Here is a 16,236-nt window from a genome sequence, read left to right as displayed (position 1 = left end):
CCGCGAAAGGACTGGCCCCTCTGTTGGTATTGCCAGTGTTTTTGCTGGCCTTGTTGCGTCTGGGTGTCGCCCTGGTGAAAAAGTCTGGTGGAAAGTCTGGTGCGACGTTCCCGGCTGGTTTCCCTCTCTCCAGTTTGGTCTCAGTGACTGGGTTCCTCTTTGTGCCTCTGAATTGCAAGGCCCCCCATGGATCTTGCAGTGTCGTTGTCCTTTTTCAGCTGGGTGAGCTTTTCGTCCACTGGTGCTCCGAACAGTGTCTCACAGTTGAACGGTGTGTTCAGGATGTTGTGTTGCACCTCCGGTTTAAAACCGGATATTCTGAGCCAGGCTTGTCTCCTTTCAGTGATGCCCAGCATCATAAGTCTGCTGGATGTGTCTGCACCGTCCAGTGCTGCTTTTAGGCAAGAATTTGCCAATTTCTTCCCCTCCTCTACCAGGTGCGTAGCTCTTTGCTGGTATTCTTGTGGGAGGTGTTTGACTAACTGGCCCAGTTCGTCCAGGATCTGGTATTGATGCCTGTTCAGCAGGGTGTATGAATTAGCCATGCGCCAGTGCGTTGCGGCATTCCTCTAGATCTTTCTCCCTGTCAGGTCCATCCTTCTGCTCTCCTTGTCTGGAGGTGGTCCTGAAGTTGTCGGGACATTGTCCCTTTTCCTTACTGTTGCCACAATGATGGAGTCTGCATTGACCGATCCCTGGATGTAGGGTGGGTCCTTGGGGGAGTGCTTGTACTTTTTCTCCGTCCTGGGTGTGACAGGTTTACAAGTCGCAGGCTCTTTGAAGGCCTCTCTCCCTTGTCCTTTGATGCTTTTGAGCATTGGCAGGTACTGGCTCCCAGTTTGTATTGGGAGCAGTGCTTCCACGAGGAAATCCGCCTTTGGCTGTTCCTCCTCGAGTTTCTCTTAACGCTGTTGCTGCGTTCTTGATGACTTCATTGTAAAGTCCAATGTCGTCAGGCGGCGAGGGCCTCGCAGGATATGTGTCCACTCCCTCTTCTGGACTCTCGGCTTAGAGGTCCTGTGAGTCAGAGTATGTGGAGCCCTGAAATGTCCTCTGGTCGTCATCTGCCTCCTCCTGGTAGTAGGGGGGGTGGGGGTCTCTTCCTCCCGATATTCCAGATCTTCCCAGCTTTCCGACGGTCCTTGGACCTCAAACTCTTCTTCCTCGACGAACTCGACCACCGGTGGCTTTGGCTTAAGACGGAATTGTATACGCTTTCATCTTTCGTCGAAATCTTTCGCTGCAGGATGTTCTCCATCTCTGCCTCGAGTCTTCTCTTCTTTCTTTCCATCTCGGCAGGCTGTTCGGCGTCGAGTGGTTGTGCCGGTCTCGGTCTGGCAAGATGGCGTCGAGACGGGTTTCGGCGTCGAGACTAGTCTTGTGTTCTTCATCGACGAAGAGGTCTTCGGCGTCGAGCGTTCCCTTTCGTGGGCGCTTTGACAACCTAGGCTGGTCGCCGTCCTACGGCGCCTGGGAGTCCTTCTGTGAGGATCCGCTGGCCCTGGATGTTTTTTGCGGACGCCAAATTTTTTGGCGTCGGCGCTTTCGGGGTCTTGCGCTCGTTTTTTTCGAGAGTCTTGGGCAGACTGTGGAGTCTTTCAGGCCTTTTTGGGGCGTCAAGTCTCCTACCTTTTCTGGAGTCTTCGTATTATCGGTCTCTACGACTGTGTAGCCGTCGACTTCTTCGGCGACTTAATCCTCCTTGTTGGTCGAGAGTCCCAGGTCTCGAAGGGAAGGTGGTTGGCCCTTGCCCTGCATGGCGAAGTTAGCTCTTCTCTGCCTCTCTCTCACTCGAAGGGTCTTCGGCGTAAAGGCGGAGCAGGCGTTGCAATCCCTGCTTTCGTGGTCGACCGGCAGGCAGAGGTTGCAAACTGGGTGTTGGTCTTTCTGCGCGTACTTGTGGCGGCAGTTCCGGCAGAATTTGAATGGTGTGTTGTCCATCTTTTGCGTTCAGGGAGCCCCCTGATTGCGCATTCTCTTCTGGACGTCGAAGTTCCTCAAAGATCCTCTTCCATCGTCTCCTTCGATGATGTGGTCTCACTTAGTCTTCTCAACTCTTTTCTTCCCAAAACTTGGCTTTTGGCTTCTCTTTTCTCCAAATCTCTGGAGCCCTCTTGGGAACGATCCAGACCCAACGGCGGAAAAAAGAATTTGAAGATGGCGCCCAAGGGTGGGAGCTTCCGCAGGAAGCATGCCGACGTCACAGGAAGGACACCAAAAGGTGGGGCGTCGACACCCACCTGGCCTACGGAAAAAAAAAAAAAAAAGAAAAGACTGATTCCGGACCCAACCACTAGACCGCGGAATAATGCACAGCATAGTGAATCCAGAAAGATTCACTTCACGCTGCGAAACTGATATTACTTACCTTTTCTCTAAGATATGTCTCAGTTTAATATCTAGGCATATATCACAGAGTAGAAAAAGTACCTTACAAAGTAATCTAAAAAGTAACTGAAAAGTAATTTTACAGCAATTTCGAATCCTTAACTATTTCAAACTGCATTTGAAAGTGTACGCAATTGAAAACTGCATAATATTTCGCTAAGCATTTATTTCACTTACCTGTGCCAGACTTGGCTTGGTTCTAGAAATAAAAACGTATTTTTATAGAAACAAATTGGTCTGAGTTAAGTCAGAGTGCTGGACATCTTTTGCTGATTGTATGTACAACAAATGCTTAACACTACCCTTTGATAAAGCCTTACTGCTCACCCACACTACCACAATAGAGAGTAAGGTGCTTTTACCTCTGTCCACCTTTGCGGTTCCATTGGATTGTGCACACTATACCTCATTTTGGTATAGAATATACAGAGCCAAATTCCTACAACATTATATACTGTATGTGGTATCTTTTTACACTGTATACTGCTATTTTAGTGTACCGGAAATGTTCAGCCATGTGACAGGAAATAATTCAAGCATGTGAATATTTAAAAAATCCAATGTTGGAGAATGCAATTGTCTAAGATCCTGTTACAAAAGAGTTATACCTACTAGATTTAAAACCTTAAGAGTGCATTACCTGTTAACTTGGACAAAAGGAATAAGCTAAAAGCAATATGGTTATGCATTTACATTTATGATGAATCCTTCCCACCAAAAACAGTAATGTTCCCACACAGTAGTTTTAAATTTGGTGGAAATAAATTTACTAGGTATCTGGAAGGGGTGATTTCCCCTTTAGACTGCTTACACCTGTGCTCCTTAGACTACTCCTGTTTTCACCAATTTGATTTCAAAATGTGGAATCAGGCGGTAGCATGGAACTCGAATGGGAGGAACAGACATTGATGGATAACCATTAACCCCTTCACTGCGGGGAGTTCCCCCCCCCCACTGTGCGGGGGGGGGGGGGGGGGGGGCTGAGCTCGTCACGGCCACACCCGTTTTTAGAACGTTCAGCACAGCGGGGAAATTAGCCCGGCGTGCGAACGTTCCAACGGCCGTGACGAGCTCAGCTCCGCTGCGCCTCAAGACGAGCTGAGCTCGTCAGCAGCAGCCATGAGGTTAAATCACACATATCCTAGCTTTTCTGGCAAATCAAGGCTCATATTGGATATTACCGCCTACCGGCTATACCTCGGTCTGGCTAGAGGTAGAGAGGGCCATCCTGAATAACCTAAGCCCCCTGGCTCTCCTAACAAATAGACTATACACCCACACCTCCAAGTCCATCTTTAAAAATACAAAAATCGTGCCACTAAGGGTAGACAAGAAACTGGAGAATAGTATCAAAGGATCTAAAATGGAATCACTCTGGGCCAATAGCAAGATTTTGTATAAAGGTAAAAGCCTAGCCTTTGACACATGGACTGGAAAAGGTATCCACTACCCTTAGCAACTAGAAAACGCTGCATATCCCATTACATTCTCAGACCTCAAGTCAAGATATAACCTAGCCGACATTGAATTCTATAATATTTTGAAAATCAGAACGGCCCTTTCAAAAGCCAAATTATCAACCTTACAACCATCAATCTCCCTGTTTGTGACAAAGATTAACAAATTGGGTCACCAGGTCTCGCAGCTCTACAAACTCCTCCGTCCAAAAACCTCTAAACTTGATAAGACTGTTGCCTATTGGGAACAGTAGTCTACAGCCACACACAATGAACAAGAATGGTCCACACTACGGAGCTCCATCTCACATAATAAGATCTCCCAGGTCCACTCACAAACAAAATATTGGCTACTACACAAGGCTTTTTATACCCCTGCCCGATTATTCTCATTAGGCCTCAGGATTACGCGTCATGTTGGAACTGCAATAAGGAAACGGGGGATTTAGCACATCAATGCAGACTACTTAAAGCGTTCTGGGGGAAAATCTTTGACTTTATAAATGGTTTGTTTGGTTGTACGCTAATAAAATACTTTTTCAACCTGCCCATGGCATTTATGAGCACAGACTTGAGAACTGAATCCGATAAAGATCTACTAGACCGGTTACTAACAGCAGCAGTGAAAATGGTCCTTGCCAATTGGAAAGACACAGGCAAGACATCTAACAAATGCTGGATCGCCGATCTCAGAGGAGCGGACAACATAGCACTACAGAACTCTCCCTGGAAACAGACATCCAGAAGGATGTGAAACTCTTGACACGTTCATAGACTCTTACGAACCTCCATGAAAAGAAGATATACCGTTACCACACAGCCTGGTACCCCCTACGGACGTACCATCAGGACAATTGTACTTAACTGGTTTAACCATTGTCGCCTACACTAGGCTGCTGCGATGGGTGAGGCCTACCAATACCGGACTGCCCGTGTATCAACATCTCCACAGAATGTCACAAATAATCACCTGGAGTGATTGGAGGGGATAAACTAACTTGCTGGTAAGATTCAGACCATTGGCAAAATAAATGAAGAATGAGGATATTAGTTGGACATTTTTAATGGTGCTCACAAGTGACCACTAACAGAATACTAGAATACACTGCCTCATCATCCTATTCTCTCTCTTGTATGCAATGTGCTCTTTACCCACCTAGATGAGCAAAATGTGTTTAAATCTTCTCATTGTGACCATCTTGGAAGATCTTGAAAACATTGCAACCACAAAACAGCAAACGTTACAGAAAAAAGGCAGCAACGATAGCTCCGGGAGGGTGGGTGGGTGGGGCAAAGACAAACATTTTATACCTGGAGGTGGGAAAGGTGGAGGCATAAAACCTTCAGGTCTGGGAGCCTTGCACTGATTACACTCAATTCGCCAGGAGAAGTTCTGGTTTCCACAGCCCCTGTAATTAAACCAGAAATGATACTTAATGGACAGAAGTCATATGTGGTAATGTATAGATTACATTTCTTGAAATGGAGAGAAAAAAAGGTGAATTACATTTTTTTTAAATACCATTTCCCCCCAAAAATAATTAAAGTGCGATTGTCCAACTGGAAGCTTTATTAGTCCTACCATCAGGGCCTTTCTTGAAACACCACTCCTTTACTACGAACTTGGGAAAAAAAGTAGAAAGCTGTGCTCTTCTATATATATAAAAAAATATAACCTTGAGTTTGAAGCTTGTGGTGGTAGATTCACATGTCCACTCTCCAGCAGTTTCATATAAAGTATGGAATGCTGCAAATTGTTTATCTTGCTTTATGATTTCAAATACGTATCGAATGACTGGATTACGTCCCAAGATACCCGCAATATCAGACACTAGCCGCATCCCAGATTATGTACGGAAATAAGTTACTGACCTGTAACTCTGGTTCTCCATACATCAATAGCCACGGAATCCTGCTTGCTTAAAGTCCAACTGAACACAAACTCCTGGATCTGGACGAGAAAGTCCTACACGATGCTCACAAATTGAAAAGACGTTAAACTTTAATTTCATTTTTTTCTACTGGCAAATATTTAAGCAGCCATGGCCCCTGAAGAAGGGACTTAGGGTCCCGAACTGCATTGGGCATGGTGTCATATGCAACATTCATCAAGATTATTATAATTCTGTTTGAGTTGTGCAATTGTTATTGATGTATCAACAATGATATCATTTCATTGTCATTGAATCAATTAACTGTTTTCAATTTTTTCAATGTTTCATACATTAATGAAAATTGATTTAGACACCATTTAAGAAGGTATTTGTCATTTTAATTCTTGTGCATGAAAGATTAAATTTGTTGGGTACTCGCTGTGTGAAGTTAGCAACACAATTATAGGCTGTGCACATAGTTCTATTCACACAATCCTGGGTGCCATTTACAATCCACTGCCTGTGGCATAGGTAAACCACCCCTCTAGCTGGGTGCACTATACCACTGGTGCCTGTACCCCATACAGTGTCTGAGCCTATTTTTAGACATTGTAAGTTCAATAATGCTATTAAGAGTATATGGTGCCGGGGGTTTGTCATTACGAACTCCACAGTACCATAAAGGCTTTACTGAAAACTGGGCAGGGTCCACAAAGGTGAAGCTTCAATAGCTTGCCGCATTTGTGAGCTGACCCAGCCATTTGCTGCTCTCAGCTACTGGACCCACCAGTTGACCCCCAGTTTGGGCGGGAAAATCGATGGGAAAACCAAGCTCATAGGAGAGCTGTGCCCACCTTTGCCAACCCCACCCATCAGGTCAGGGGAGCAGAGGGGAAGCACAACTCAGTCCCCGCAATCTTTAAGATGGGGTACCCAGCCAACCAGAGTGAGGCTTATGCCCCCCCCATCCACTGGAGGGTGGCATATTAGGGGGTGTAGTCACCAGATGGGAGGGTCCCAACCTGAAACGCCCCTAAATTTTGTATTTAGAGGCAACCCCGAACCTTGCCCCTTAGACAAGAAAGAAGGCCTGAAAAGCCCTGCTGAAGGAAGAAGAGGGTGACAACAACTGACTTGGCCCAGCCCTAATGGCCGGTCTCAACCTCGACCTGCTCCAGCGGAATACCAGTGTGTCCTGCAGCCAGCAGCCCCCAGAACCTGGAGGACCTGCCCTGCCTTCCCTAAAAAGAATTCTGGGAGTAGCGGATTTGCTCACCAATAGGCTCGGGCCCCGGCCAAATCTGCGAGTGTGCACCACTCTGCACCTGAAGCCCATGAGCAGAGTTAGAGTGGCCCAACATCACTAGGTGGTCTCCCAGTGATCCTGGATTGGGATCAGGTGATCCCTGACCTGCCTCATGCCTCCAGAAGACACCTGCAGCCCCTATCTGGAGGATTCCCATGACCGAAGCTGTAAGGAAAACTCATTGCCAAAATACAATACCCCTGAACCAGAAGCCTCACAGCCTTGGGTGGCCCAACAGATGGTGTCCTGGCATCCCAGGACATCCCAACTTACCTCTCCAATAGGTTCTCACCTCCAGATCTTCTTGCCCAAGCCTGCAGTATTTGTTCTGTCCAGGTCCTCCTCTCTATCATTCCAGAGGGTTTTTGCTGCAAAAGCAAGGGAAATCTGGACAGGCTTTGCTGTTTTGTGGATTTTTTTGTGGAATTTCTAGTTGAAGTACTGGACAGTGTAGCCTGCTTTATAGGCTGCATTATCTGTCTTTAATTCTCTCTTAAGTGTCTGTGCAGTTCTGCATTTTTCGACACTTTAAGAGATTATTTTTGATTGCTCTACAAACATGGGCGGGACTATTCACTAGATTATGGCTATACACAGAGATCCCCTACTACAGAACTTCTGTCGCAGTAGCAGGGTACGGTTCTCCAGCCTCCACCTCCATTCGTGGCGATTGTGCGGCGACAGTTGATGACTTTCGATCTTCCCCTCTGTGATGTTATTCTGGCAGCCAGGCGCCCCTCCACTAAAACCGTATACACCTGCAAATGAAACAAGTTTGTGGCATGGTGCGCAACTAAAGCTGTGGATCCCCTTTCTGCCCCTCTTTCCGAGGTCCTTCTGTTCCTACCTTCTTTGGCCCAGCAGGGCTCTGCTTTGGGCACTATCAGAGGTGATCTTTCTGTTAACTCCGCCTTTCTGAGGCTCCCTGATCAACAGTCTTTTTAAGTCTCTGGTTAACCTTTTTCTGAAAGGCATTACGCACACGTTTCCTCCCGTGCCGTTCATAATGCCTCAATGGGACTTGAATCTTGTCTTGACATATCTGATGTGCGCTCCCTTTGAACCCCTTCATACCTTCATAACTGTCCTTTACGTCTTCTCACTCTCAAGACGGCTTTCCCGGTAGCTATCACCTCTGCCAGAAGAGTGAGTGAGCTCCAGGCTCTTTCTTCTAAACCTCCTTTCGTTTGTTAATCCGGACAAGGTGGTTCTAAGGACCCGTCCTCCTTTCTTGCCAAAGGTTGTCACGCCCTTCCACATCGGGCAGACCATCACTTTGCCCACTTTCTTTCCACCTCCACTTCCTTCGAAAGAGGCTCCACCGCCTGGACCCAAAACGTGCGCTTTTGTTTTATCTGATGCGCACACAACAGTTCCGGGTGGATGATTAGCTCTTTGTTGGCTATGGGGGAGCAAAGAAATGTTGGGTCGTGCACAAACAAACAATCTCTTGGTGGGTCTTTCTGTGCATCAAAGCGGGTTACTCGTTGGCTAAGGAGACTCCTGTGGGGCTGTGTGCCCATTCCACCAGGGCAACGGCAGCCACTACTGCTTTGGGACGCGGTGTTCCCTTGCAGGACAATTGTCAGGCAGCTATGTGGGCCTCGCTGCACACGTTCACCAAGCATTACTGCCTTGACAGTCTAGTCCGGAGGGACGGCTTCTTTGGCCATTCTGTTCTCCGTAACTTTCTGATGTAATCTTATTCGCAGACCCACCATCGGGGTTGGTATTGCTGGGGTATCTATTCTAAGGTAAGGAATCTATCACGGACGTCTCTTTCAGATACTTACTACTTGTGTAACAATATATCTGTAAGAGACATTCGTTAGTGATAGATTCCTTACCGCCCCACCCGTCCTCCCCGTGCTGCAAACTGATTTCTAGGGTTAAGGTCATCCCCTTTTCAGGACCCTAGATTCTTGGCACCTGTGGTCAGTTTCTTGCATGTTTCTGCGTTCCTGGCGCGGAAAGTTGTGTACAGAACGGACTTCAACGTGCATGGGCGGCCCCTAAGTAGTCTCCGTGACGTTATCTCTGCGCTTACGATGCCAGCGACTGACGTGGAGACGCAGGACTCCACCTACTGATGCGCAGGGTTACTGCTAGCAAAACTTAACGGATCCAGTCGGACGCCTGGGGATATTCCAAGGTAAGGAATCTATTACCAACGTGTCTCGTTCAGATCAGTACTGCTACTTTTTAACCGCATGCGCGCTAGCGGTTTTCCCGCTGCGCGCTGCGATTTTGTAAATCCCGCGTTACGTGACAAGGTCAGCTCGTCACACGCGCAGCGCAGGTAACGCCCATGACGAGCTGACCTTGTCACGCGCGTCGAAGGGGTTAAACACGGCAAAACTTACCTGCACCAAGTGATTCTTGGTTCTGGTGATAAAACAACAAAGTAGCAACTTTTTATAAAAACCAACTGGTCTGTATTCAATCCGAGTGTGACATTTCTTGCCGGAGTGTGTACAACAAATGCTTAACACGACCCTCTGATAAGCCTAAACACTCAGCCCAGCTACCACTAATTTGAGTGTAAGGCATTATCTACTTTAACCACTGCCTTACCTTTGGGGACGCACTAGACTCTGCACACTATACCTATTTTCAAACTAGTATATACAGAGTCCGGCTCTTACAGTCAGCACCCCAAAAACAAACTTTTCTCTACGTCATCTTCAGCACCCACTACTGGCTCGACGCCGAAAGGCACTTCGGAGCTAAAGCAGCCAATGTCAAAAACCGCTTAAGGCTCGAGGATTAGCTTGACAACTAAGCTTCACTCAGCCTTGGCAAATCACATCCGGACCAGATGGCGGAAGAAAACCATCTAACTATGGAGTCAATGTTCATGCACAACACTGCTTAAGAGAGGAACCCACTATATACCGTGAACAACTTCTAACAAAAACTGGTTGTACACATCCAAGCCCAACGCTTAATCGCAGGAGTATGCACAGCATACAAACTTACAGCTACACATGCCACTAACATTTGTTTTCTCTACACTTCTGAATTAGCAAAAAATGTGCTGGCAGGATTACCACAAAGCCTCTCACTTTGAAGTAAAAAAAAGAAAAGTAAATACCAAGCTCTCGCAAGACAGAGCCTGACATTTGACATCTGTCTTTGAATGCAAAGCAAATGTGACAAAATAAGAAAAGGAAAATATTACTTACCAGTATGCATCTGTTCTTGGCATGTAGAGCTGCAGAATCCTACATTTTGCAATAGATCGCCACCTGGTGTTGGGCTCGGATGATTGCAGGTTGTCGTCTTCTTGGAAGAAGTCTTTTGTAGTCACGAGATAGGGGACTCCTCCCATGGACAATACTGCGCATGGTCATCGACTCCATCCTCAGATTGTTTTTCGCCATGATGGGAAATGGAGTTAGTAGAAGTAAAAAAGAAAAGGATGTCCATGCGTGTGCATCTAAGTAAGACGAGTACTGGAACGGATACAAGTCCCGGGGAGGCGGGAGGGCATGTAGGATTCTGCAGCTCTACATGCAAAGAACAGATGCATACTGGTAAGTAACATTTTCCGTTCGAGGCAGAAGAGCTGCAGATCCTACATTTTGCAACGATTGTGCAGCAGTGTCTCCCCTAGCGGTGGTCACTTGTATCCGTTGCAGTATGCTGAAATAGTGTTTTAAGAACAGCTTGGCCTACTGCAGCTTGCTGCTTGGCTTGCACATAAACACAATAGTGTTTAGTGAAGTGTGTATTGTAGACCGTGTGGCTGCTTTGCATATGTCCTCTAATGGTATGTTTCCTAAGAAAGCCATAGAGGCTCCTAGTTTGTGAGTGGAGTGTGCTCTAGGAGGAACTGTTAGTGTACATTTAGCTTTGTGATAGCATATTTGAATACACTTTACAATCCATCTAGCAATACCTCCTTTAGAGATAGGATTGCCTTTGTGTGGTGGAGAGAAAGATACAAATAGTTGTTTTGTCTTTCTGAAGGATTTAGTCCTGTCTGTGTAATATAGTAAAGCTCTTATAACATCTAAGGTGCGTAAAGCTCTTTGTGCAAAAGAGTCCGGTTTTTGAAAAAACACCAGTAACTCTACTGACTGGTTTAGGTGAAAAGGACTAATCCCTTTTTGTAGGAATTTTGGATTGGGTCTAAGAACCACTTTATAAGGATGTATTTGAAAAAATGGTTCTTCTATAGTGAATGCTTGCATTTCACTAACCCTTCTGAGAGAGGTAATGGCGACAAGGAAAGCAGTTTTCCATGTTAGGAATTGCAGTTCACATTTATGTAACTGCTCAAAAGGGGGTCCTAGGAGTCTTGTAAGGACTACATTTAGGTTCCATACTGGAGCAGGTGGTAACCTAGGTGGGATGATTCTTTTTAGTCCTTCCATAAATGCTTTTATTGCAGGTACTCTAAAGAGATAGATGTCTATTTTGTAAATACGCTGCAATAGCTGCCAGATGTAGGCGTATGGAAGAGTAAGCCAAATTGGACCTTTGTAAGTGTAGAAGGTAGCAAATAATATTTTGGATGGAAACATCCAAAGGATCAATGTGATTGTTGTTACAATATATTGCAAATCGTTTCCACTTAGCATGCTCTGGTAGTGGGTCTTCTAGCTTCTTTAATTATATTCATGCAGTCTGGTGGTAAGTTTAAGTAACCAAACTCTAGGACTTCAGGAGCCAGATCGCCAAATTCAGTTGGCTTGGTTCTGGGTGTCTTATTTCTCCATGGTTCTGTGTTAACAGGGATGGCGTGAGCCGTAATTTCTGATGTGGAACCAATGACAGATCTAGTAACGTGGTGAACCACGGCTGACGTGCCCATGTGGGGGCCACTAGTATTAGTTTGAGTGACTGTTGTCTGAGCTTGCGTACTACAAGTGGAATGAGGGGGAGAGGCGGAAAAGCGTACGCAAATCTGCCTGACCAGTTCATCCATATTGCATTCCCCTCCGACCGTGGGTGTGGAAACCTGGCGGCGAAGGTTGGGCATTTTGAGTTCTAGTGGGTGGCAAACAGGTCTATTTGTGGATGCCCCCACATTTGGATGAATGGTTGAAGTACTTGTGGGTGCAACTCCCATTCGTGAATCTGTTGTGATTGTCGACTTAACAGATCTGCTATCTGGTTGTGGATCCCTGGAAGGTGTTCCACTGTCAGATGTATGTTTTGAGGGATGGCCCATCTCCAGATGTTCTGTGCAAGTTGGGACAGTTGCAGAGAGTGTGTCCCCCCCCCCCTGTTTTTGTATATAATACATGGCTGTCATATTGTCCGTCAGGACTAGTACAACTTTGTTTTGTATTTGTACTTGAAAAGTTTTGAGTGCTAGGAAAATGGCTAGCAGCTCCAAATGGTTGATGTGGAACTGTTTCTGTTGATTGTTCCATTGACCTTGTGTGGTATAATGCAGGAGATTGGCTCCCCATCCTGTGAGGGATGCATCTGTTGTGAGCACTATCTGTGGAATTGGGTCTAGGAACGGCCGTCCCTTTGTCAATTTTTTGGTGTTCCACCATTGCAGAGAGCGTTATGTACGGCTGTCTACCAACACCAGGTCTGTGAGCTGACCTTGAGCCTGATTCCACTGTTGTGCTAGACATTCTTGTAGTGGGCGCATTTGCAGTCTTGCGTGGGGAACTATGAAGATGCAAGATGCCATCATACCTATTAGTTTTATGAACACTCTGGCTGGTAGAGAGTGCTGACATTGAAAAAGGGATACTAAGTTCTGAATACTTTGAATCATGGCTTGACTGGGATACGCTAGAGCTACCGATGTGTTTATAGTAGCTCCTTGATATTGATGAACGTGCGAAGGCTCTAGGTGCGACTTGGTGTAGTTTATCGTAAACCCTAAGTTGTGCAGTGTTTGAATTGTTTGCTTTGTGTGTTGTGCACACTGGTTGTACGATCTTGCTTTTATGAGCCAGCCGTCTAGTTCGGGGAAGACATGTATTTGTTGTCTTCTGAGGTGTGCTGCCACTACTGCTAAGCACTTTGTAAACAATCTTGGTGCTGTTGTAACCCCAAATGGAAGGACTTTGAACTGATACTGTTGTCCTTGTATGACAAACCTTAAATACTTCCTGTGCGCAGGATGTATTGGAATGTGAAAGTAGGCGTCCTTTAGGTCTAGCGTGGACAGAAAATCTCCCTGTTGTAGTAATGGGAGTACCTGTTGTAACGTGATCATATGAAAATGATCTGATTGTATGTAGTGGTTGAGGGGCCTGAGGTCGAGAATTGGTCTTAAGGTCCTGTCCTTCTTTGGAATTAGGAAATACAAGGAGTAGATTCCTGTTCCCTGTTCTTCTAATGGAACTACTTGAATAGCATATTTTTGTAGAAGTGCTAGAACTTCCTGTTGAAGCAGAGTTATGTGTTCTGCCGACATTGGACGCTGCCTGGGTGGTATGTTTGGGGGGTTGCAGTGAGTTCTAGGCAGTAGCCATGTTGGATAATTTGTCTTACCCACCTCTGTCTGTTGTGATGGAGTACCAGACAGGTAGGAACTGTGAAAGTCTGCCCCCCACAGGAGTGGAATGCTGTAGGGGAGGCAGAGGGAAGTCACTGTTTAGGAGTGGAAGAGGAGCGGTTGTTGTTACTACCTCTACCTTTGTTATTGCCTCTGTATCCTCCTCTAAAATATCCTCTATTCGAGGAAGTCTGCGTGTGTGTTTTAAAAGAGGATGTTGTGTCTGCGCCGGTTTGCTTGGAGCCTCCTCTATAAGAGGAGCGGCGAAAAGAACCTCTAGTTGGGGTGGATTGTAATGACCCCATAGACTTAGCGGTGTCTGTGTCGTTCATATTTTCTAATGTATTATCTACCTCCGGCCCGAACAATTGGTTCTGATTAAAGGGCTGGTTTAGGATGGTAGTTTGTACCTCTGATTTAAAACCCGAAATGCGTAACCATCCGCGACGCCTGAGAATAACACTAGTGTTCACTGCTCTGGATGCTGTGTCAGGTACATCATGCGCACATTTAATTGAGGCATTCGAAATTAATGTGCCTTCTTGTAAAAGTTCCGCTGCCAGATCCTTGTGTTGATCTGGTAGGTGTTCCATCAACTTTTCTAGTTGATTGTAATGAGCCCTGTTGTAGCGTGAAAGTAAAGCCTGTGTGTTTGCTATGCGCCATATATTTGTTGCTTGTGCAGCAATTAGTTTCCCTGACGCATCAATAATTTTGGACTCTGTCAGGCGGGGGGGGTGTCTCCAGAAGTCTGAGAATTAGCCCTTTTGCGTGCATTTGACACCACCAAGGAGTCTAATGACAGATGGCCCTTAATGTATACTGGATCAGCTGGTACTGGCCTATACTTTTTCTCTATTCTAGGATTTAACACCCTACACCTTACTGGATCTTTAAAAATATCTGGAGCATGTTTAATGACTCCTTTGATAATTGGTAATATTTGGGTAGACCTCCTCAATGGCATCAGAGTGCATAGGAACCCCATGGAAAAGTGCAGCTCTGTTCGGTAAATGATTAAAACCAATACTGTCCTCTGTAGGGGAAGGTTTTGTTGGGTAGTACTGAGGATCAGGGATGTCTGGTGCATTATTTGGTTCAAAATTATATGCCTCATCATCCTTAGGGTATTCTGTGTTAACATCCAAATCCTCATCTAAAGGGACATCACCCCCCCCCCCCATCCAAATCATACTCCTCATCAGTGTGGTGTGATGATGCAGGAGAGTGAATAGGAGAAGTTATAGGTTCTACATGTGGAGTAACAGCAGAGGAAGGTGAAGGAGAGGAAGGGTGCATTGGAAAAGTTGCACAGTCCTTTTTTGCAGGAACCACAGGTGTAAGTGGTGTGTCTGCTGGTCTTTTCTTATGAGGGATTGCTTCCACATGTCCAGTTTTTGGATTAATAAAGACCTTTTTCTGTCTAGGATCTGGTCTAAACAGTTCTTCCTCTTCTATAACCTAGATAGAGGTTGTTTAGTGCTTTTTGCCTTATGAGGAGTAGCCGAGTCTTTTGGCAATGTCTTCGGTACCGAAGGTTGTTTAGTCTTTTCTGGGGTCTTTGGTACCGACGTTAAAGGTTTCGGCGTGGAGACAGGTTTTGCTGTTCCTTTGGCGCCGGAAACAGGCTCCGCCTCTTTGTTTTTTGAACCGGAAGGTTTCGGAGTCGAAGCTTTCGGTATTGGTACATGTTTTGGGTTTCGGCACCGATGGTACGGGTGTCGAAGTGTCCTTGTCTTTAGGCTTCGAAGGGTGTTTTATCTTCGGTGTCGACGAGTCCTTCGGTGTCAAAGGACGTTTTGGTGCCAATGGAGGAGGTGTAACATACCGGGCATCTCTTGAATGGAGTTCTTTCCATGAGGCGTAGGCCGCACGGCGCCGATGGGCACGTCGGCCCGCGTCGACGCACCGGAATGTAGCTGGTGATGTCGAAAGTCTATTCGATGTCGAAAGAAGTTTGTTTGAAGTTTCTCGCTTCGAAAAAGCAGAAAAAGTATTTTTCTAGCCAGAGCGGAAAACTTTCATCCGAACCCAGTGGCGGAAAAAAACAATCTGAGGATGGAGTCGATGACCATGCATGACTACAAAAGACTTCCAAGAAGACAACAACCTGCAATCATCAGAGCCCAACACCAGGTGGCGATCTATTGCAAAATGTAGGATCTGCAGCTCATATGCCTCGAACATGACAGCTTATTTAGAGAAAGCACTTGTGGAAGAATACAAAGGAGCCCTGATAAACAGGCTATGCTGCACAGACTGGACTAACGCAAGCCGGACTACCTAAAACAAAAATAAAGCGAACCACTAAGTAAATGGTAAGCAATTGGCAGAATGTATTCCCAGGGAAGCTTTCCTAATGCACTCAAGTCTTCTGCGAATCAGGCGGCAGCGCTGCTTAGTCTGATTTGACCTCAGCAGCACCAGGATGCAACCGTTACAGGGCTAGTCATTTAGGGTCTAATGCAAAATAATAAGATGACTGTGGGGGCACATAATAAAGCTGGTGGGATGGGGGTGAAAAGCAGCAACCAAGGGTGAGCAGTGCAGGGAGAAGTGCTTACGTACAGAGCAGGGGTTTCGGGGAAGAACAGAAGGGAGATAAATTGAGTGCTTAAACCCCCCCCCCCCAAAAAAAAAGTAGTTCCCCGAAATTAGTTGAAGGACACAAACCAGCCAATCAGAAGGAAAGTAAAGAAGCTTTCTTCTAGAAGAGGGTCAAACAAGATCAGGACAACC

General features: G+C 46.1%; 1 protein-coding gene across 3 annotated transcripts in view; it reads right to left on the bottom strand.

Annotated features, from left to right (window-relative positions):
* EWSR1 (EWS RNA binding protein 1) overlaps positions 1-16,236 on the bottom strand; it is a 403,636-nt gene that overhangs the window by 47,690 nt on the left and 339,710 nt on the right. For all 3 annotated transcript variants that reach the window (XR_013602525.1, XM_078667174.1, XM_078667175.1), the window contains one exon: positions 5,157-5,254. Coding sequence is in view for 2 of the 3 variants with exons in the window: in XM_078667174.1 (XP_078523300.1) it covers positions 5,157-5,254 (98 nt within the window). In the remaining variant the exon portion in view is untranslated. The remainder of the gene's footprint in view (positions 1-5,156; positions 5,255-16,236) is intronic.

The sequence above is a fragment of the Lissotriton helveticus genome, chromosome 11 (assembly GCF_964261635.1).
Source record: "Lissotriton helveticus chromosome 11, aLisHel1.1, whole genome shotgun sequence".
NCBI classification, from domain to species: domain Eukaryota; kingdom Metazoa; phylum Chordata; class Amphibia; order Caudata; family Salamandridae; genus Lissotriton; species Lissotriton helveticus.
Note: the sequence above shows the minus strand (reverse complement) of the source record. Positions and strands in the feature narration are given on the sequence as shown.